The following is a 22,284-nucleotide window of genomic DNA, read 5'->3' as shown; positions in this document are numbered from 1 at the left end:
GGGATGGCTGCTGCGGTGGCACTGAGTGGCTGGAGCCTCTCAGGCTGGGTGCTGTGGTGGTGCATCCTTCCCTCCAGAGCTTGTGGCAGAAGTCCTGCCCATTGTCCTTGCACAGAAGACAACCTAAGGCTTGAGAATGCTGAAAATCAAGGAGCAGAATCTGGTTTCCCTACCTCTAAAGGCTGTGTGGCCAGTGTGATGCCAAGCCAGGCCACTCGGGGCTGTGTCTGCTCTGTGCTTTCTGTTTGGGTCATTTCACTTGCATGCTTTGTTTCTTTATAAAGAGAGGAGAATGCCTACCATGCTGTGTTTCCGTGCAGGCTTGGTTTGCTGGTGTGTGGAGCACTCGGTGGGCTTGGTGCATGGTAGTGCTGTTGAGCAGTTCATTGTGTGAAAGATCTCCGCAGCACCAGGCTCCTGTTGGGAGCAGTCAGGTTGTTTTCAGATTTTTCCTACTTCAACAGTGATATCTGTGGAACAGTCGAAGCCAGCTGTGGGTGGCTTTGTCTTCCCAGGTGACATTTGGAAATACCTGAAGACATTTTTGATGGCCTCAGAGGGGGAGAGTGTGCTGTTGGCTTAGTGAGTAGAACCGGAGATGCTGCTAAACCTCCTGTGGGGCACAGGACAGCAGGAGTTACATGGCTCCGTATGTCACTAGCGCTGAGGTTCAGATCCTGCCTTAGAACTCTGTCTGATGCTCCAGCTCTCCAGGCACATGTATATTTTGTGTTTCATCAATTTTGCTAAATTACCCACACAAAACATGGACCAGTTAATAGGATGGTGAATGGCCAGTGGCCGGGAGGGAGTTGCTTCCCTCTGCTTTTGAATTCTGCTCAGTTTCCCACAAGCAGATCTACTGTCAATGCCAGGTTTCTGCCTTTGAATTTGCTTTCTGAGCAGATCTTTCTCTCGGAACTGTGGCAGGGCCAGGGCCACAGGGAGGCAACAGGCTCCTGTGGGTTCCCTGTCACTGCTTTAGTGAGGCTCAGCAGTACCAGGAAGGAGCCCCAGCCCACTTGTGTCAGCTCCCGAAGGTGCAGGTCTGCTTCCTGCTTCCTCCCTGAGCCCATCTGTACTGTCTGGCATTGAAACCAGGTCAGTGAGAGGAGGCGAGTGAGGACTCAGGAAGAGGTGACTCAGCGAGAGGCAGGGACAGAAATTGAGCTTATTTTGAGTAGTTGCTGGGCACAGGGCTTCATTCTACACATGTTCACAGACTTCTAAAATTTATTATTATTATTTTTTTTGTGGTAGTGGGGTTTGAACCTAGGGGCTTAACACTGAGCTACATCCCAGTCTGTTTTAAACCAGGCTTGGTGGCACATGGTGGCATGTAGTCCTTGGGACACTGAGGCAGGGGCATTGTTGTGAGTTCAAGATCAGTCTGCATTTCATAATGAGTTCAAGGCCAGTTGGAATTACACAGGGAGACGCTGTCTTGCCAAAACAAAAGCTGAAAAAAAAATTTTTTTTTCATTTTTTTAAAATTTTGGACCTGGTATATAGCTTAGTGGCATATGAGCCTAGCAAGTATGAGATCGTGAGTTTGATCCTGGGTACCAAAAAAAATTTTTCTTTTAAATTTTGAGATAGGGTCTTGCTAAGTTGCCCAGGCTACAGCTGCACTTGTGATTTTTCTGTCTCAGCCTCCCAGAGTGCTGGGATTACGGGTGTGTACCACCATGCCCAGCTTTCCACAGATTGTTATCAGGTGCCCACAGTATGCTCATGGTGATGTTCTGGGGATCCAGCCATGATCAAAATAGGCAGGAGCCTCTGCCTTCACTGTGCTGACATCGTAAGGCAGAGATGGGCAATAAACAAGTAAAATGTAGACAGCAGTGTCTGTGATGATGTCTTATGGAGAAGAACGAAGAGTTCAGGGGGTGTGCTGGGAGAGCAGGATGGCTTCTCAAGGAGAGTGCCACGTGAATGGAGCCCCCGCCCCACCACAGGAGCAGCAAGTGCAGGGCCACTGGTGTGCAGTACCTTTGGGGAAAGGACAGGGACATGGTGAAGACTCACAGGGTCCTTGGGCTCCCATCAGGATTTGGGCTTTTGTCCTGGGTGACGGGGTACAAGATCATTTGAGCAGAGGAGGGAAGTTCTGATTTTGCCCCAGATCCTGGCCTGGAGGCGGGTGTGGACCAAGCCCAAAGACCCAGCTGGACCTCACAACTCCTGTAAGTGGCAGGAACCGTCCTGACTCTTGTAATACAGATGAACATAGTTCCTGCCCTAGGCTGTCCAGCTAGGACAGGTGGTCGTCTGAGAGCCCCTCCCCCTCTCCCCTTGAGGTGCCAGTTTAGATCCTGCAACCTGATGGAAATCCCTCTTGGGATTTGAACCCTGGCTGTGAGACACAATTCTGGTGGAAGGGGGTGTTCAGTTTGGAAATTGTTGAGAAATACCATGAGCCACACAAACAGAGAAATAAAAATGTCACAGATATAATTTAAAGTCTTTAACTGTAGAGTGTTTTGAGACATAAGGATAAGTTAGTCAGTGGTACCCATGTACTTGGCAGCTATTTAAAAATACCTCACTATAAGCCGGATGTGATGGCACATGCCCATGATCTCAACACTTGGAAAGCTGAGGCAGGAAGATTGCTAGGAGTTTGAGGTCAGCCTGGACTACATAGTGAAACTCTATCTCGAAACACTAAAAAAACGAAAACAAATCCAAAAAACAAACCAAACCAACAAATAAACCAGCAGTACAGCAGAGCTTCCTTGAGGACCCTTCTCCCCTCCCCTCCCCCAGCTGATCACTGAGGGCACAAGCCACTTCTCCAGTGAGGTCAGTGTACAGGAAGGAGCACCGGGAGTGTCACTAGCCCGAAACAGCAGAGACCAGGACTGAAACCCAGAACCCCTGGACTCTGTAGTCCTTCACCCAGGATGCCTGGAAAGGGGTGCCAGTGGAGGCAGGCTTGCTGAGTAGGTGAGGAGAGGCCTGCTTTAGGAATGGAGAGGCCCAATTTGGAATCCTCCAAGTCATCTGAACTCCCAAACAATACCAAAAGTTACATTAAAGATATTTTCTGCAGGCAGCAGAATCAGTCATCATGACCATAGTGGAACACTGTCAATTCCCAGAAATCCTCCCCTCTGTTCTCGCAGACAAGCAGTTCTGCCTTTGTGATAATTGTTTTCCTTGATTTTTCTGTGCAGTTTGATGAGCGGGAAAAGCAGCTCTAAACAGAGTGTACTCCCTGCCCTGTTCTGGCCTTGCTGTGAGTAAACTCAGCCTGGCGGTGTGATTTCATGTCTGAGTTCTCCCACTTGATCTCCCGCTTCCTCCATGGTGTGTATCAGCAGTGTGGCCACTAGCTGCTGCATTGCAGCGCATTCCATGTAGGAATTCACCAGTTTCTCTTCCACTCTTGTGCGGATGGGCTCCAGGTCTGTGGGCAGTTTGGGAGCATTGTCACTGTTGTCCTGTGGACCTTCTCGTACGTGTCTTTTGGGAAACAGACATGCTGTTTTCTTTCTTTTAATTTTTTTTTTAAGACTAGTTAAGTGCAGTAATGAGACAGGGGGGAAAGAGTAGAACAAGGAGTTCAATCTGTACTGACTGTGAACAGTCAATTGAGATAACTCACTACCTTCGGACCAGCCGACATGCTGTTTTCTTCTGTGGGACTGTAACGTTGCTGGCATATGGGATAGGCATATAATGAGTTACAATTCTTACTGCCAGTTTTCCACAGAGGTTGAACTGTCTTACAGTTCTACGGGTAGTGAATAGGAGTTCTGATATCTCTACATTCTTGCCAGCCCTTGGTATTTGTTTTTTAAACCTTAGGTGTCCTAAGCAGGTGGTTCTAATCTGCATTTCCCTAAAACTAGTGAGATTATGTGTGTTCCTTAATCATTGAGTGCCCTGTGAGTTGCCTTTGTTCTTTTCACCTGGCCTCCCAGGTGGCTCACATCTGGTCACCAACTGTGGCTCCAGCCCAGGCCCTCTGCACACACAGGCCTGGCACCCTAGGAAGCAGCGAGGGGATGGGGCCACGTAAGGGCTGCCTGCTGCGTCCTCAGCCTGCAGCTCCCCAGTGGCCAGGCCATCCCCTTGGCTGCGCTGCCTGGTATTTCATCACTGTAGGACTGTGTCATAGACACCTCGGCTGAGGCGCCACCCTCAGTGGGAGGACGCAGGGGATCTTCCAGTTCCTCCCCTGCTCTTGCCTGAGCTGCTGCCGACTTCTCATTTGCTGAGACGAGACCATAAAAAGTGGCTCTGGCAGACTGAGCTGGGTCAGGGCCTCTACCATTCTCAGCTGGGAGACCCAGGTAAATGGCTTCCCTGCCCTGAGCCTCTGTCCTCACCTGTCCCCAGCCCTGGCCCCTCTGGTGGGGTGTTGGGACTGCGGGCATCCTGCCCAAGGCCACTCAGCTGGCCCTGCTTTTCGGACTCTGAAACCCTGATTACTCTTGGTCACACCTGAGTGCCTTCCCTTGGCTTTCGAATATTAGTAGTCATGTACTCGGTTGTTGACTGGCTGCCACAAAGTGAGCTGAGCTCTGTGCCCCCAGCGGGAACTTAAGTGCTGCAAATAACCGTGGTGCTGCAAGGTTTCAAGAGGTGATACCACTGGGCCAGTGAGGGTACCCTGGGTTTCTGTTCTGTTTCCTCTTGACTACCCTTCATCTTATTTGGGTTTTTTGAGACAGTCTTGCTATGTAGTTCAGGCTGCCCTCAAACTCACTGTGTAGTTCAGGCTGGCCTCAAACTTGCAGCAATCCTCCTGCCTCAGCCTCTTAAGTGCTGGGATTACAGGTGTGCGCCTCTGTGCCCGGCTTCAACTGCCTTTCTTTGGCCTTCACATTCTCCATCTCAGCTCTCCAGGGAGTACTTGGAACTGCACTTTTAGCAGAGAAAAGCAGGGTCAAGCTCCAGCTCCCAGGTGCAGCCAGGAGGCCATCACATTCTTCCCTAGCTCCACTAGAACTCAGCTCCTTCCATCTCAGGGCCTTTGTGTTTGCTGTTGCCCAGCCTCTGAAGTTCTTTTCTCTGTGCTTCTGTACCATTCACTTCCGTGATTACTCTGGGTGTCTGCTCACCTCTGCCTCCAGCAATGCATTCCCTACCAGTCTTTCACAGCCACCTGCTGACCTTTGTGTGTTTGTATGATTCTGCCCTCCCTGCCAGAATGTGAGCTTCATAAGCCATCCCGGGGTCTCTGCTGCTAACCCCAGCAGTATGTGCCACTCAGGACGCTCAGAGAAGGTTGTCAGTATGGTAGATGCAAGTGTTTCTGTGGCCCCATCCTGTCCTAGGCTGGCTGTCTGGGGAACCTTGCTCACTCCTTGTGCTCAGCAGGATCAGAGTGTGCTGGTCCACTGAATTAGCATTGATTGGTGTGGAGAGAGCTGCCTGCAGAGTTGCACGGAGAGCACCTGAGATTGGGAGGGCTTCCTGGAGGAGCACTGGTTCACTGAGACCTCCGGGAGAGGGAAGAGCATGCTCAGAAGGTATGGAGGGTGGAGGCCAGGGTGAAGGGCCTGAGAGACAGATGCCCTGTGTGGAGAGCAGGTTGAGGGGCAGGCAGGGAGACTGGAGAGGTGTTTTAAGCATTGTCGTGGTCATTTCCTTTCCTTTCAAGGTGATTGTGTGGGTGCATGCAGGGCCTTAGCGTAGAAAGGACTTTGTTTTGGGTTGGTGCACACTGGGGAGCCATGGAAGGCTTTTGAACAGGAAGGAACAAGGTCAGATTTAGGTGGAGTTGGGGTTCAGGAGCCCCAGGAGAAGGCCGGGGCTGTGGAGAGGCTATTAAGAGGCCTAGCCAAGGGTTATGGGGACAGCCAAGCGATGCTGGGAGTTGTGCAGGCTGAGTGAGCAGCAGGCAGCCGTCCGAGGGCAGCAGGGGCCTGCTCCTAAAGTCCTTGACTGCTAAGCTGAGGAGTCTGACGTTTTTTGCCAAGGGCAGCGGGAGCTGTGGAAGGGTTTCAAGCAGATTTGAGGGTTGCTTTAACTGTCCAGTGGTGGAAGGTCAGCAGGGCAGGGAGGAGGCACAGGAGGACCTTACTAGCCAAGCCTTATGTAGGGTAGGCAGGGAAGGGGTGTGCGGTGTGGCCCAACTACATTAGGGGTTGACTTAACCAGCTTTGTAGGGCTGAGGGCTCCAGCTGTCTTGTGTGGTTGGGGGTGGAGTATCCTGCCTGCTGGCAGGGGAAGCCCCTTACTGCTGTTCCTGGCCCCCAGTCCTCGCCTTTGAGAAACTTGGAGTATAACCGTGGTTGCTCCCCCTTCTGTTTACTTCCCGTGGCTGTCCATCTTGCCTTCCCTCCCGCTTCCTCCCATTTACCTCCCTTCCTTCTGCCCAGGGCCTGGGCAGCCTGCCACTGTCACATGCCAGGCAGTACTGTGTCCAGCCCATCAGCTCCCCTGGGGCACGAGAGAAAGCTGATGCCCAGGGTGTCCCTAGAGCCAGCTGCCATTTCTCTGGGAGCCACCGTAGCTCCTGACCTGCTGTCCGCAAATAACCCCAGGCTGGGAAAGACGAAAGGCGCCTGGGGCTCCATGGCCCCAGTCCAGGGCCCAGGCTCCAGGTAGGGGCCCAGCTGGCAGCTGCCTTGCGCCCTTCTCCCTTCTCCGGGAACCTGAGACGACGCAGCAGCCTTCTCGGCGTCTGTCAGTCTGTCGGCTGCTCATTCCTGAGGACAGAAGCAGAGGTCTTGGGGAGGGAACCAGGACCGGGATCAAGCCCCCAGGAGTGGCTTCTAGGCCCACAAGTGCATATACAGTAGGTTACTTGTCAGGATTCTGAAGCTGAGGCCTTGGACACTGTCTTTCTCAGTCATTGGGTGGAGGCAGGGAGGGAATTGAAGTGGGGGAGTGACTGCTGGCTCCCATGTGGAGGGGATTTGGAGCGGGGGAGAGAGTGGACTGTGTGTGCTTAATTTGCTGAAGGTAGCAGGTTGGTGGCTCCTTGGTTTAGAAGGCGAGGGGAAGAAGGAAGAGAGAAAGGAGGGAGTGTTGGGGGCAGGCAGGCAGGCAGATGCTGGTGGCTTTGAGCACACCCTCACTCTTGGGTGCCTAGGGCTGTCTGATTCATCCAGGGTTACCTCAGCACCGGGGCATGGGAATGACGCAGGGGCGGGCCTGCAGCTACCTTGATTGGGAGAGAGCATGAAAGGAGGGGCCTGAGAGCAGGGCTTGGTGGCCTATAGGCCAGGGAGCTCTGCTTCCCCCAGATAGGGGTTTCTGGGAACCCAGCTGTGTCTGTCCCACTTCCCCACCCCGCCTGGCTCTACCTGGTACAGAGCTAGGTGAGCGGGGCTGCATTACCTGAGGAAAGAGGCCAGGGTGGGTCCCTCCTACTCTGACAGGCTCCTCTCTTGTCTTACAGATTGAACTCTGTCTATATCATCTCCTGCATGTCCAGCTGTCCTGAACTATCCCAAGGTAGGTGACAGTGTGTCACGCTGCCACCATGAATGAGGTGTCTGTCATCAAAGAAGGCTGGCTCCACAAGCGCGGTAAGGGGCTGTTTTTGCCCACCACATTGTGTCTCCTCTCTCACTTGACTCTCCTGTTTTTTGAGACAGGTTCTTGGCAGTCCTTGAACTTGCAGCAATCCTCCTGCCTCAGCCTTCCAAGGGCTGGGGTTATAGGATTGTTTACCATGCCTGGCCAGCTCTCCTTGCATCTGTCGCACTGGGTGAAGAGCCAGTGTGCCCAGCCCCCACCGTATTCCTGCTTTACAGACTCCTTCAGGGTCGGCTGGGAGGGAGCTGTGGGTCTGCATTCTGAGCCCAGAGGCCAGCCTTTAGGACCTGCCTCTGGTCTGTAAGCTCACTCATAACCCCATTTTGTAGACGGAGAAATGAACCAAGGCCCAGAGAGGGGAAGTCATTTTACTGAGGCAGCGTGGCAAAGGCAGTGCACTGCATTCATTCCGCAAGTGTTCGCAGTGATATGCCATGTGGCCCTAGGCTCTGGGACATAGTGGCACCCTCATGGAGTTCACATTCCAGCAGGGGTGTGGACAAACAATAAGCAGACATACGACTTCAGGTGGTGATAAGCGCTATTGGGAAAAGTAGAAACTGAGGAGTGAGGGGCTGGAGGGAGAGGGGCTGGTCAGGGAGGCCACACCGAGGAGTTCAGTGAACAGAGCCCTGAGAGAGACACAGGACTCGGTCACACAGGGACTGGGCAGGGGTGTTCTGGGGAAGGGGCAGCGAGGACAAAGGCTCTGGGGCAGCAGTGTGCCTGTGTGTTCTAGGAACAGCCCGGCAGGAGTGGAGTGAGCAAGGGCGAGGCCGGGAGTGACATGATCCTCCTGGGTCGGGCCCTGCAGGCCACACAGAGGCCCTGGGCTCTTAACTGCAGGCGTAGGACGCTCTGGGAAGTTGTGAACCAGGATGTGGCTGGTTGCCTTGTACCAGTGGGAAGCCGAAGCCTTGTGAAGTCATGGAGAGGGAAGAGAGCAGGCTTCAGGTCCTAAGGCCACTTGTCCCCACATTGGCATTTGAACCATGTGAAGCTGGGAGGCAACTAAGATGAAGGAGATACTGAGAGCCAGCATTTCCCTGCCTGGCTTCAGGGTCCCCTTCCCTGGTCAGGAGGAATGCCAGGCTTGGGCGGTGGCTCTTCAAGCACTCTAATTGATCCGCTAGACACAGAGCAGCCATTGTGGGCCAGGCACTGTCCTAGGTGCTAGGGAGCTGACATCCCATCGGCTTGCATTCTGGGAGTGGGCAGGTGGCCCCAGTGAGGGACACATGTCCAGTGATGGTCCATGCAGTAGAGGGCAGGCAGGAGCAGGGCCACCATCCTAAATTGTGTTCCCCTGTACCTGCACCCCCCCCCCCCCAAGACCAGGCCTCTCTATCAGAGGAATTAGAGGGGAGCCATTTCCAGCTGCCTCTCCAGCCCAAGATGGGATTCAGGGTACCTCAAGCCAGCCCCTGAGCCTGAGCCCTGGTTTGGGGGTCTCAGTGGAGCTTTTTACACCTTGGAAGACATTAAGGCTCTAACCCTGGCTCTGTTACTTCCTGTCAGTGTGATGCTGGACAAAGGTGGGTCACCTGTCTGAATCCTGATTTTACATCTGTAAAATGGGTCCACAGCCTAAGTCCCAGATGTTGTCAGCACCACAAGGTCAGGGATTTTCATTGGTTCATTCACTATGGTATCCCTAGCACCTCAAAAAGTGCTTGGCAGGTAAGCACAGTGGCACATATTTGTAATCTCTGCTACTTTAGAGACTTGGGCCGAGGAGCATGAATTTGAGATCAGCCTGGGTAGTTTAGCAAGAGCCTGTCCCATAAAGGGGTAGGGTGCTTGAGGATATGGCTCAGTGGTAGAGCACTTGTCTAGCGTATGTAAGACCCTGGGTTCTGCCCCCATTACCACCCTGAGCCCTGGTTCAGGCCACACAGAGGCCCTGGGCTCTTAACTGCAGGCGTAGGATGCTCTGGGAAGTTGTGAACCAGGATTCTCTCTAGACCCTGCCCCCTATGTTCTTGACATACCATAGGTGCTCAATGAATGATTGCTGAGTGACAGATTGAGGTGGGAGGGGTACACCAGAGCCTTGGGCTCCTGTTACTTACTCAGCTCAAGCTTCGCAAGACCTGTGGCTCCCTGGGCTCAGTGCAAAGAGCCTGGAGGTGGCTATAGAACCGGGGACTGTTCCTCTCTAGTCTAGACTTAGCTGTTGGCATTAAATGAGTCTCAGCCTCTCTTTGGGCTTCACCTTTTTATCTTTTATTTTCATTTTCTTTGAGTCTGGGTCTCACTATGTCGTTCAGGCTGTCTTCAACTCACTTGATGATCCTCCTGCCTCAGCCTTTTGAGTGCTAGGATTAGAGGCATGAATCACCATGCTTTATTTATGCTACCAGAGCCAAGTAAACTGGCCACAGGCTTGTCTCTGTCTGCTGCGACAGTCCAGTTTGGACACACCTGCCTTGGTTTTTGCAGCGCAGGAGCACATGCACTCCTGAGCCTCCCTGGTGCCCATGATCTGAGCTCAGCAAAGCAGGCCCTCTTCCTGCTGCTGTCTTGGCACCTGTGCCATCCCACAGCTGCTACTTAGCGCAATGGCTGCCCTGGTTTGCTGAACATCCACCTTGCCAGGCTGTAGGGTTTTTCCTGGGCCAGCATTGGATGTTCAGTGGTGGCTGCCATCTTACAGCTAAGCACCAAGCACAACTGCCCGAGGTTTCAGCAAGGTTTCAGAGCAGAGCTTGGCTTTGGTCCCATGGAGTGCTGAACTGACATGCTGCCTCTTGCTTGGCATGCGCTCAGAGTGTGGCTGAGCCTGGTCCCTCCTGCCGTGCGCGGGTCTTCGCACACCTCTGCCGGCTCACCAGGCTCTGCATGGGCCTCTTCTGCCAGTGCAGAGACACATAGCCTGGGGTCAGGCATGTGGTCTCTGGGCTATGTGCTGGCTCTTCCAGGTGGTGGCTATGAAGATCCTTGGCAAAGAAAGGATGTCTGTGCCTCGGTCTCCTCACTTGTAAATGGGGATAAGACTGTTAAGACAATTGTTCCTTTCTTTCTAGATTCCTTTTCTTGTTACCAAAGTGTAAAACACCACAGAGACATCCCTGGATATTAACCTAGCCCCATGCCAGTGTGCCTGGAGGATACAGAGCCAGATGGTTGTCAGAAACCCCAGTCCTTCCCAAGCAGTAACTGCCATCCTACCCTGTAACTGCACACAGGAGGGCTGTTTTGTTTTGTTGATGCAGGGTCTCACTATGTAATTCAGGCTGGCCTTGAACTTGAAACAGTCCTCCTGCCTCAGCCTCCTGAGCTCTTTTTATTTTAAACTGAGGTGAAATTAACCATTTAAAATCATACTGCGGCCCTTAGTGTATTCTTGATGTTGTGTAACTGCTTTTATCCAGTTCTAAAATATCTTTGTCACCCCCAAAAGCAAAGCATGTCTGTCACCCAGTCAGTCTCTGTGTTCTCTTCTCCCGCATCTGTTAGTCAGCAGTGTCCTCACTATATTTATGGGTTTTTCTGTTGTGACTGGATACTTCATAGGAAGAGTCATGTGCAGCCTTTTGTGTCTGGCTCATTTCACTTAACATAATGGTTTTGAGATTCCTCTATGTTACAACATGTATCAGTAATTTTCTTCTTTTTATGACTAAATACTTGATTGCATAAATACCTCACATTTTATTTATCCATTCATCTTTGATGTACTCCACGGTCTAGCTTGTGTCTGTTGTGCATAATACAGCTCTGAACAAAATGCACAGTATTTGTTAGAATACCTGTTTTCAGTTCTTCCATGTGCATATCTAGGAGTAAAATTGCTGAGTCATATGTTCTATATTTATAATAAATATTTGTAACCTGGGTGTAGTGGTGCAAGCCTGTAATCCTAGTATTTGGGAGGCTGAGGCAGGAGGATTGTGTGAGTTTGAGGCCAGCCTGGACTTCATAGTGAGCTTCTCTTATTGTCTATCTGTCTGTCTCTGTCTGTCTGTAAATATGGGGCTCATATATCCTACATTTATTACTCACAGAATATGCTATATTTAGCTTTTTGAGGAAGCAGCAAACTCTTTCACAGTGGCTATACCTTTTTATGTTCCTACCAAAAATGCACCACGTTTTCAGTTTGTCTACATCCTTACTAATACTTGGTATTTTTTAAAAAAATCTTTATTATAGCCAGTCTGGTGTGTATGAGAGGGGTATTTCATTGTGGTTTCCATATATGTTTTTGTAAGGACTAATGATACTGAGAATGTTTTCATTTTGCTTTTCATAAAATGTGTTGTCTATGCACTCAGGGCCCTCATACTGAGCAAAAAAAATTTGGTACTGGGAATCAAACTTAGGACTGTGCACTTATAGGCAGGTGCTGTACCAGTGAGCTGTATCCCCAACCCTAAAATTTTTAAAATTTTGAGACAGGGTCTTACTGAGTTACTAAGTTCCCCTGACTGGGCTCAAACTTGTGATCCTCCTGCCTCAGCCTCCAAAAGTGATGGGATTATAGGCACGCAATACCAATGGCTGGCCTGCCAGACTGTTTTAATTGCTGTAATTTCATAGTAAGGTTTGTAATTGGGACATATGAATCTTTGTTCTTTTTTTTTTTTTTTTTTTTAACTTTTTATTGGTACCGGGGATCGAACTCAAGACCGCCTGCTTGCAAGGCAGGTACTTATGCCACTGAGCTAAATCCCCAGCCCCTAGGGATGTGTGAATCTTTAAACTACATTATTTTTGAATATTGTTTTAACTGTGGGCACTTTACAATTCTATCAGAATTTGAGGATTGCCTTTTCCTTTCTGTAAAAAGAAACCATTGGAATTTTGTTGCATTTTCTATATCTCTTTGGACAGTGTTACTATCCTAACAATGTTATCTTTCCAATTCAGGAACACAGGATCTTTTCATTTATTTAGGTCTTTAATTTTTTAATTAATTTTTTGTCTTTTTTTTTTTTGTCTTTTTCTATTTTATCGGTACTGGGGATCGAGCTCATGACCACCTGCTTGCAAGGCAGGTGCCTATGCCGCTGAGCTAAATCCCCAGCCCCCAATTTTTTGTCTTTTTGGGACAGAGTCTTGCTGTGTGCAGTTCAGGCTGGCCTTGAGCTCACTTTGTAGCCTAGGCTGGTCTAACAACAAGCCTCCTGCCTCAGCCTCCTGAGTGCTGGGATTATAGGTGTGTGCTACCACTCCTGGTTTAGGGTTTTAAATTTCTTTTGTGATTTAGTTCCCTCCAGGGCCTTGAGCATGATGCCAGGCAAGCACCTTGCCACTAAGCCATTTGCCCAGACATTTTCATTTTGTGACAGTGTAGGGAAAAGGAGTCTATAAACAGGAAAAAGCCTCATTGGGCTTTGTGGCTATTCCAGACCAAAACACAGTTAAAACTTTATTGAGAAAACAATTAACAAGACAAAAACTAGTAAGTCAGCAGTGTTCTAACCAAATCAGCCTAGATATCTACCCCCACTTTCCAGGAAGACAAGGTGACCAGTTAAAAGAGCTCTTGGCCTTTGGGTACGCCTAGCACTTGGAAGACTGAGGCATGTGGGTTACTGTGAGTTTGGGGCCAGCCTGGACTTCACAGTGAGTTCAAGGCCAGCCAGGACCAAGTAACGAGACCCTTTACAAAAAAAAAAAAAAGACAGTTGTTATTTATTACGGATATTTTTGTCTTAGTATGTTTCCCTTTACTAGTTAACTCAACCTTATATGTAAAGCGCTTTTAACAAACCCATAAATTCTTCTACAGAACAGCAACAAAGAACAATGCCTACATAAAAATTTGCACATACACAGTAGTACCTAGGGTGGGACCGAGGAGCCTGAAGTATCCAATCAGGATATAGTAAGTTGGGGGGACAGGGTCTTTCTGCCACACTCTAAAAGGGCTGAGGTCAAAGTCCCTCGGGTCCTCCATCTTCCCGAGCCTCCTACTGTGATTCATTTAAGATAGTTATCTCTCCTCGTTTTTTTTTTCCTCTTTCCAAAAAAAGTCTTCCTTTCCCTAAACCTTGTATCTCTTGTATCTCTGGCTGGGGATTTAGCTCAGCAGGTACAAGCACCTGCCTGGCAAGCATGTGGTTGTGAGTTGGATCCCTGGTACCAAAACAAAAACAATAAAACCTCCTTGTATCTCTAACGTTTGATTAATATGAAGTTTAAGAATCCCAGAGAGTTGTTCCCCTCCAAGGGGCAGTGGTGCTCGGCACCTGCCTTGGAGCAGTGGGTGGTGTTCATCCTCTGGACACAACAATGGAATCTCATGAAGTTACTCAGGCAGGCTTTGAATTTGTGTTTCTCCTGCCTCAGCCTCCTGAGTTTCCAGGATTGTAGGTGGGTACCACTAAACTCATTTTCTCAATCTGTTATAGTGTGAAAGTGTTTTACCTCATTGATTAAATTAATCCCTATTCTTTTGGAAGTTATTATAAATTGAGTTTAAATTTTTTTTTTTCAATATTGGGGGTTGAACTCATGACCTCGTGCTTGCCAGGCAAGCACTTACGCCACTGAACTAAATCCCCAAATTTAAAAATTTTTAAAATAAATCTTACTAGTTTGGGAGGAATTGTTTTCTTAATGTCCATTTGTTTTATTTGTTGCTGATGTATAGAAACAACTGATTTATTGTGTGTTGATCTTGCTGAATTTATTAGCTGTAGTAATTACTTTGTGAATTGTTTTTGTTTTTGAGACAGGGTCTTGCTGTGTAGTTCAGGCTGGCCTTGGACTCACTATGTAGCCCATCCTGGCCTTGAGCAATCTTTCTGCTTCAGCCTCCTAAGTTGTGGGATTACAGGTATGCACCAGCATGCCTGGTGAAAAGTGAGCTGTTTTAACTGGGGCATTCCACATGGCAAATGCCTGTCCTCCTGCCTGCTGGTGTGCTGTGGGAGTTAAGGACTGGGCACAGCACTCTTCTACACAGTGTGGTCAGCTGATGGCAAAGAGCATTGACTGAGAGCTGGTAGTGTGATAGGCTCTAAGCTGAGCTTCAAGGCTGCCCTCTCATTGAGATGCAGTTCACATACCTCACCATTCAGTCATTTGAACTGTACAGTGTGATAGTTTTTAGTATATCAGACTTGTGCAGCCAACATGACTAATTTTAGGACATCTTAGCATCCTGAAGGGAACCCTGCCACCATCCTGGTGGCTGTTACTCTCCAGCTTCCTGAAGACTGTACCTCCCAAGTAGATTTCTGCAGAGAGACACTGCATGATTATGGATTGGTCAGCTCTCCAGTTCCTTGGACAAAACACCAAATAAATGCTGCAGCCTCTAGGAAGAGAGGCTCAATTTGGCGCCAGATTTCAGAATGCTGAAAGCCGTGGCCAGCTGGTTCCAGGACAGAAAGGCATGGTAAAGGAAAGCTGGTTATGTCCTGGCGCCTGGGAAGCCGAACACTGGGGAACAGCACCCTGGAGAGATCCACTTTCACACTCCGGCCTGCCCCACCTGCAGCTGGGCCCCTCCTCCTTACTACACATTCAGCTGGGAGCATGTGGAGTCATCCACAGATGAGTGCAGTGCCTCCCTGGTCTAATTGCCTGTCCAGGAGTCGCTTTGTTCTGTGAAGTTGACATTAAGATTAACAATGGGGGGTCACACCCTGGCAAAGCCACCATAAGTTAAAATATCATTCCATTGAAAATGCATTTAATATATGTAACCTGCCAAATACCATTGCTTAGCAACACAGTCACAGGGCCCATGTGACTAGTGTGGCCGACAGGGAGCCTAGCATTGTGAGAGCAGGCTTCCTATTGAGTACCACAAGCCTGGGAAAAGACCACAACTCAAAAATTGGTGTTTTTTATTTGTTTGTTTTTGTTTTTGAGTCAGGGTATTGCCATGTAGTTCAGGCAGGCCTTGAACTCACTGTGTAGCCCAGGCTGCCCTCAAACTCATAGTGATTCTCTTGTGTCAGCCTCCTGAGTGCTGGGATTCTAGGTGTGAGCCACCAAGTCTGGTCCACAATTCAGAGTTTGAAGTACACTTCCTACTGATTGCCTGTCTCTTTGACACTGTTATAGGAAGCTGAATCATCATAAGTCAGTGAGTGTCTGTAATTGGTGGTCCTTTGAGATTGACTTTGTGAACTTAGCGTAAGATACAGTTTGTCCTCATTTATCAGTACTTCCTTTCTTTTTCATGACCAGACAATGTTGTATTACATGGTACCACCGTGTTTTGGTTACCCATCATAAGCTGATGGGCTTTAGGTTGTTTCCACTGACTATTGTAACACTTCTGTGACATCTGTGTGTAAGTTTTTGTGTGGATGTGCATTACACCGTCTCATTTTAACCCTTAGCCCTCTGTGGAATGGATCCTTGTACACTAGTGTGTGTCCCATGAAGTGTGCTTGCATATTTATGATCAGCACAAATGGAAGGGGTTGAGGAGCGCTCAAGAGAGTGTGGCAACAGCTGTACCTCCCAGCACAGCAGTATTTTGATATTTGATTCACCTGCACCACTGTGTTGATGTCAGTCAGCCTTATGGAATTTGGGCTCACAGGGCCATAGGGCATTTGCCTTCTCTGGGACAGTCCTATGCTGGCAGGGATAGCTTGCTTCTGGCCACACGCTGAGGCAGCTGGTGCCTTGGGGCACTTTGCAGGCACCTTCCTGCCAGGCATGATCTGCGGATCACTTGGGCCAGGCCAGTGCCCAAGCCTGTGTCAGCAGGGCCACCTCGCGAGATCCCCAGGAGAGACTCATCTACTCTTCTTCCCTCTGCCGTACCCCTTGGGAGTCACTATCATGCTGGGCTTCCTGCCTGTCTGCCTGGGACAACCTAGCCCTGACCTCTCTCTCCCTCCCTCCTGCCTCGTTTCAGGGGAGTACATCAAGACCTGGAGGCCCCGATATTTCCTGCTGAAGAGTGATGGCTCCTTCATCGGGTATAAGGAGAGGCCTGAGGCTCCTGACCAGACTTTACCTCCCTTAAACAACTTCTCTGTAGCAGGTGTGTGTCAGGGTAAGAGGCCAGGGCTCTAGAGCTCAGGGAACAAACAGCTGGCAGGTCTTGGAGGAACCAGGAGTGGCTGAGAGGCCTGTGCTGGGCCTTATCTTGTATCTAGTTCCCACCATTTCCTTGCTGTCCCTCCTGGTCAGCTGGGACCTGTGGGACTGTCCCACGGGGAGATGGAGCTTGAGAGGTGAGAAGCCAAGGGCGTTTCTGCCCAGCCAGCCCTGCCGTAGTTCTAGCCTCACCTGGCCCTGCCCTTCCATCCTACTCTGGCAACAGTTCCTGTCTCTGTCCCTCTGACCTAGAAGGGTCGCAGCTTCCTATTCAGCTGACTGCAGTGCTGACCTCATGTCCTTGGTTCCCTCTGTGGTATCCTAAATGGTATTTGTTTCCTAGCTGGATCAGCTTCCTAAGCCTAAAGTCCTTGCCCAGTCCTTGCAGAACACGATCCTGCCCTTGGCTTCCTTTCCCTTTCCTGTTTCCTTCCCAGCTGACCTGATTGGCAACATGTCTTGGTTATTGAACCTGCTAAGAGTGCTTCATAGGCTGCCCCTTCTTTAGACCCACCTTTTCAGGTGTACTCCAACCCCATTTCTCCTCAGGTCCCTATTACAGTGACCTCCCCAGCTCACCCCTCCAGGATCCCAGACCCAGTCCCACCCTGTTCTGCAGAAACTTTTTCTCTGGTCCTCTCTCCATGTGCCGACAGTCTTGACACATCTGTGACAGCCCTAGTGTTTCTCTTGAACTTTATTTGCCTCCAGCTCCTTCTTGAACATTCTTTCCTGAGTATTCCCTAGGTCCTTCATGCTCACCCTGTCCTGGTTGTCCTTCCAGTTTCCCGCTCCATCTCCATCTCAGGAGTAGTCCTGCTATGCCCGAGGCCTGGGCCAAAGTACCCTCTCATCCCCTCCCCTGCTGCCCTTGCCCCCTGCCTGTGTACCGCTCTGCTTCGGTGTGTCTTCTCTCTAGCTGGGTCCTGCTGCGGCCTCCTCCCTGGCTTCTGGCCTCCACCTTCATCCTCCATGACCACCAAAGGGTGCGATCTTGCGCTGTTCATGTCCCTTCCCTGGTTCCCTGCTACCCCAGGGACAAAGTCCAGACTCCTTCCCATGGCCTCCAGAGCCTTGCTGGCCGGTGCCAGCTTATCTGTCCAGCTTGTCTCTCCTTTTCTCATGCTTGGAGCAGGTGGCTCCTGGGTACCTGGACCCCTCTCACTTCACTAACTGAGTTCCCTTTGCTTTCAGGGGTCAGTTCAGAGTGCCCCTTCCTCAGGGATGCCCCAGGCAGGATTGTATGCCTCCTCTGGTGTTTGCCATTCCAAACTGAGTCTTCATTGTCTGGTGGTCAGGCTGCCGCCTTTGCATGCTAGATTTGGAGCCTGTGAGGGCAGAGTCAGGGCCCCTCAGTCTATCAAGGGTTCCTGGCGCCATCAGCACATCGGAATTTGCTTGGGAACTGCAGGCTGCAGGCTGAGTTCTCTCCCTACTGTCTCCTTCCCCATCACAGAATGCCAGCTGATGAAGACGGAGAGGCCGCGGCCTAACACCTTTGTCATACGCTGTCTGCAGTGGACCACGGTCATTGAGAGGACCTTCCATGTGGACTCTCCAGATGAGAGGTGAAACTGGGCCTGCATGTGGCTGCCTTTTAGAGTGGCCAGGCCTGCTAGGAGGGGAGAGGTGCAGATGGATGAGTTCCCACTGCAGTAGTGCCAAGTCTGCAGCCCTTCTAGTGTAGGGCACCCCCAGCTGGTACTGAGAAGAGCTTGGGTTTTTGGTTTGAAGACCTCACTGTTTGCAGACTTGAGGGGCACCACAGTGTGCGAGGCAGAGCTTTTACTCAGTGATCTGCAGAGGGTCAGGAATCTGTGTTCCTAGTGAGTTCTTGGTTCTGAAGCAGTGGTTGAGAGAGTCGTGGGAAAAGACCACTTAATAATCAGAAGAAATGGTAGATTCTTGTGGTTCAAAAGTCAGACCGGGGCTCGGGGTATGGATTCTACTCCCAGTTCTTCAACAAAAAACTGAAAGCTTTGCTGCATCCCCCTCTGTGCGTCCCCCCCCCCCCCCCCAGTTAATGACCACGTTTCGTGTGCTGGAGGAGCAGGTGGGGTCCTCCTGTGCAGCCCTGAACTTGCTGCTGTTGCTTTACAGTGTGTCGCCGGGAACCCTGCTGCCTCCATGTATAGAGAACCGCTGCTGTCACCACAATGTTTGTTTTGCTTTTTTAACAGCTGGCCACTCGTGTTCCTCGGTTTACTTAGCAGTTTGTTAATGGCAACTGGGGTGGTTCCCAGCCTCTGGCTCATCACAAGCAGTGCCGAAGTGAAGTTACTTGTTTCCTGTGTACATGAGTCCTGGATGATGAATTCTTAGACGTAGGAGCGCTAATCACAGGAATACTCGTTTGTGAATTTGAATGATGTGTCTGTCAGGGTGTCTGTGACTGTCCCTACAGCTCAGTGTTTTCCAGCATTTGGATTTTTGCCAGTCTGAGCAGAGGGAAATTGCAGGAAGTTTGTCTCTCTCTCTCTGGATGAGTTTGACCCTGAAGGGCCATGTGTGCTTTCTTCCTTTTTTTTTTTTTTTTTTTTTTTTTTGTCTTTTTCGTTTTTATCGGTACCAGGGATCAAACTCACGAGTGCACACTTGCAAGGCAGGCACTTATGCCGCTGAGCTAAATCCCAAATGCCTGTGCTTTCTTCCTGAACTGCCTGTATTGTTTGCCTCTTGTTTTATTGGGTGGCTGGTCTTTTTCTTATACCTGAACTTGACTCTTTGTAATGAGTGGCAAACCTTTTCCCTCCCTCTTTATCTTTTTGGACCATGGTTTGAGAAACACTTGCCAAGCTCTTTGGTAGGGTGGGGCTTTGGCTGAACCCCTGAGGAAGCCTAAAACAGGAGCCTCCAAGAGAGCTCCACATCAGGAATGTTCCAGGTCTGCATTGTCCACCACAGGGGCAGCTAGTTGTGTGTGGGCATTTGGAGGATGATGATGAAAGGATGGGATGGAATTTTGATTTTTTCAGTTTCACTGGCCATACATGTACCTTGTGGCTACCCTTGGATGGTGCAGTTCTAGCCTGCCCAATGCTGTGTCACAAGATACTACCACAGTCTATACTGTAATTATTGTTGCATGTCTCCCTGAGGTTAAAAATATACTTGCCCTATCAAGGGGAACAGAATTGCCATCTTGGGCCAGCTGTGGTGTTAGTTGAATACTGGGGACCAAAACATCGGCCACCTGAGAAAGCAACTCTAAACTGCTAAGTCCCTAGGATCTGAGTGTTACAATGAGTTTTGAAGGATGGCTAGTAGTTGGCCATGGAAAAGGACTGAGCAGCTCAGGGGAGCCCTGGGGGTGAAACACTTTGTGTGTTCCAGGGACCACAGCAAGCTGTGCGTCACCAGAGAATCAAAGGGCAGGAGCCTTGGAAGAGGGGAAATGGGGGCGCTGGAGACTAGAGAGCCCAGCCAGGGTTTTTGGCCCCCAGATGGAGATCCCTGCAGGGCTTGGCAGGCACTTAATAAACTGGGGTTTATCCCAGGGTTGGTAAGAGATTCAGGGGGATGATAAACAGGAAGCCCTTGATTTAGCAAACCTGGCACATGGTTTGCAAGCCTGGAAACAGAGCAGTGGGGAGCTGCCAGCTCAGTTTAGTAGGCAAGAAAGATGGTCTACTTTCCATTTTTGCGTGATTGGTACCATTCAACGTGGGGAAACTCCTGTTACTGAGACTATGGGGGCTGAAATGTTCCCGTGCCCTTTTGCCATTCTTGGCACTTTTTGTTGTCTGCTGCAGAGGAAGCCACTGGGTCAGACCCAGAGATCGCAGACTTCCAATTCCTGACCCCAGCCTGAGGAGCCAGGAATCTAGCAGAGGGGAGACCTCCTCTACTCTGCTCACAGCCAACTGATGCTGTCCTTGCTGCCCCACTCCTTTTGGGCCTGAGCCCTGGGAGAGACAGGGTGGCAAGACTGACGGGGCATGCTGGGGCCAGGCATCATGGTCACTTCAGTGCTGCCTTGCTGTGCCTTTGTCCTGTTTGCCTCATCTGACTAGAGATTTTGTTATTTTCCTTTTAATTGTTGTGTGCTGAATTAAGCGCCTGTTCATACTTTATTCTGTACTACTTTAGTAGGTGTCTGCTACAAATAAGGGTCTTCTCCTGTGTCACTCCTGAGATACAGTGGCACATCCTTAGTCTGAAAATCTAAAACCTGAAATGAGATGCTGCAAAATATGACCTTGAGAGTCACTTTGAAGTATTTCAGACTTTTGGGCTGAAGATGGTCAACCATATAGTAATGTCTGTGCACAAATCCTGAAAACCAAAAACTGTGATGTCAGAAGCGTGGCTGGTCTCAAGCATTTTGAGTAAGGAATACTTACCCAAATATGTGTTTCCTTTGTCTGCCCATTGCACACTTGAATTTCCCAAGTTATCCCCATAACGTTTTTTTGTTTTTAAATATACTGAGATTGAACCTAGAGCCTTTCATTGAGCTCCATCTCCAGCCCCTTCTTTATTTTAAGACAGGGTCTTGCTAAATCACTGATTTATGCAGGCTGGCCTTGAATTTGTGATCCTCATACCTGTGTCTCTCAGATGTTGGAGTTATAGGCACGTGCCACCATTCCTGGTCTTAAAAAAGATTGATTTTGTTGTTTTTATTTTTTGTTATGTTTTTTTGAGACAGCATTGCTATGCAGTTCAGGCTGGCCTTGAACTCACTATGCAGCCCAGGCCGGCCTCAGTCATAGCAGTTCTCCTGCCTCAGTCTCCTAGGTTCTGGGATCACAAGTGTGCACCACCATACTGGCCCCAGCCTGTTTTTATCTAGTACTGCCCTTCGTCCTTCTCCCCACTGCCTTCTCTCCTGAGGTATGTGATATTCTTGACAAGCCAGGCCAGTTGATTTGTAGGCTGTCCCGTATTCTGGACTTCATCCTAATGCCTTTTGGCATCATTGCTCTGTTGCCCCGTGCCTATCTTTCCTGTAAACCAGAAGTTCAGTCTGTAGCAGGGTTGGCAAAATACAGACCTGCTTCTGTTTTGGTATTTTTGTTGCAAAATGACCATGTCCATTTGTTATGCATTGTCCCTAGTTGCTCTGTCCTGCTGTAACAGTTGTGATAGAAACTGTGGCTCACAAAGCCTGAAAATTTGTTTTCAGGAAACAGTTTGCAGACCCGTAGTTTGGACAGGAGTGCTTAGTAGTGTGCTAGCTTAGTGCAGCCTTTTGGTTGGAATTTCTTTGCTCAGAACCAAGTGACTTTTAGTCACACTTGGAGTCAGTGTGGGTGTGTGTACCATGTCTTCCAAGTCCCGCCCTTTTACACGTGCTGCACACACTCCTACCTCAGGGCGCTAGCATTTGCTGTTCCCTTTGCCTAGGACCTCTTTCCAGAGACTTTATGGCTGTCTCCTTAACTTCTCAAAGTCGCTGCTTACTTGTCACCTTCTCAGAGCGTCCTGCCCTTCCCACCATGACTCTCTAGCCTTACCCGGCTTCATTGTTTTTTCTTCGTAGCAATTATCTACCTACCAATGTGCTATTTGATATTTATAGGTTTTTTGTTGTTGTTTTTGGGTACCAGGGCTTGAACTCAGGATGTACACTTGCAAGGCAGGCGCTTATGCCTGCTGAGCTCAATCCCCAGCCTTTAGTTTGATCTTTCTAAAACAGGGTTTCACTGGGAACTTCAGGCTGGTCTTGAACTCACATTATAGCCTTGAACTTGCAGTGATCCTCCTGCCTCAGCCTCCCAAGCCCTGGGATTACAGAAGTACACTACCATGCCCAGCCTA

General features: G+C 49.7%; 1 protein-coding gene across 7 annotated transcripts in view; it reads left to right on the top strand.

The window, feature by feature from the left end:
• Akt2 (AKT serine/threonine kinase 2) overlaps positions 1-22,284 on the top strand; it is a 52,992-nt gene that overhangs the window by 13,047 nt on the left and 17,661 nt on the right. For 3 of the 7 annotated variants that reach the window (XM_003461993.4, XM_013159155.2, XM_063252760.1), the window contains 3 exons: positions 7,364-7,493; positions 16,337-16,465; positions 17,978-18,089. In XM_003461993.4, the coding sequence (XP_003462041.1) occupies positions 7,448-7,493; positions 16,337-16,465; positions 17,978-18,089 (287 nt within the window). In that variant the 5' untranslated portion in view covers positions 7,364-7,447. Of the gene's footprint in view, positions 1-4,160; positions 4,305-4,474; positions 4,597-6,404; positions 6,564-6,608; positions 6,758-7,363; positions 7,494-16,336; positions 16,466-17,977; positions 18,090-22,284 lie in introns of those variants that run through there. The other 4 variants (XM_013159171.3, XM_063252759.1, XM_004999953.4 and 1 more) reach the window with 4 other exon arrangements.

This window comes from Cavia porcellus, unplaced genomic scaffold (assembly GCF_034190915.1).
Source record: "Cavia porcellus strain 051 isolate PalLab524CR breed Dunkin Hartley unplaced genomic scaffold, mCavPor4.1 scaffold_7, whole genome shotgun sequence".
Lineage (NCBI taxonomy): Eukaryota > Metazoa > Chordata > Mammalia > Rodentia > Caviidae > Cavia > Cavia porcellus.
This window is presented reverse-complemented; position numbering and strand designations above follow the sequence as displayed.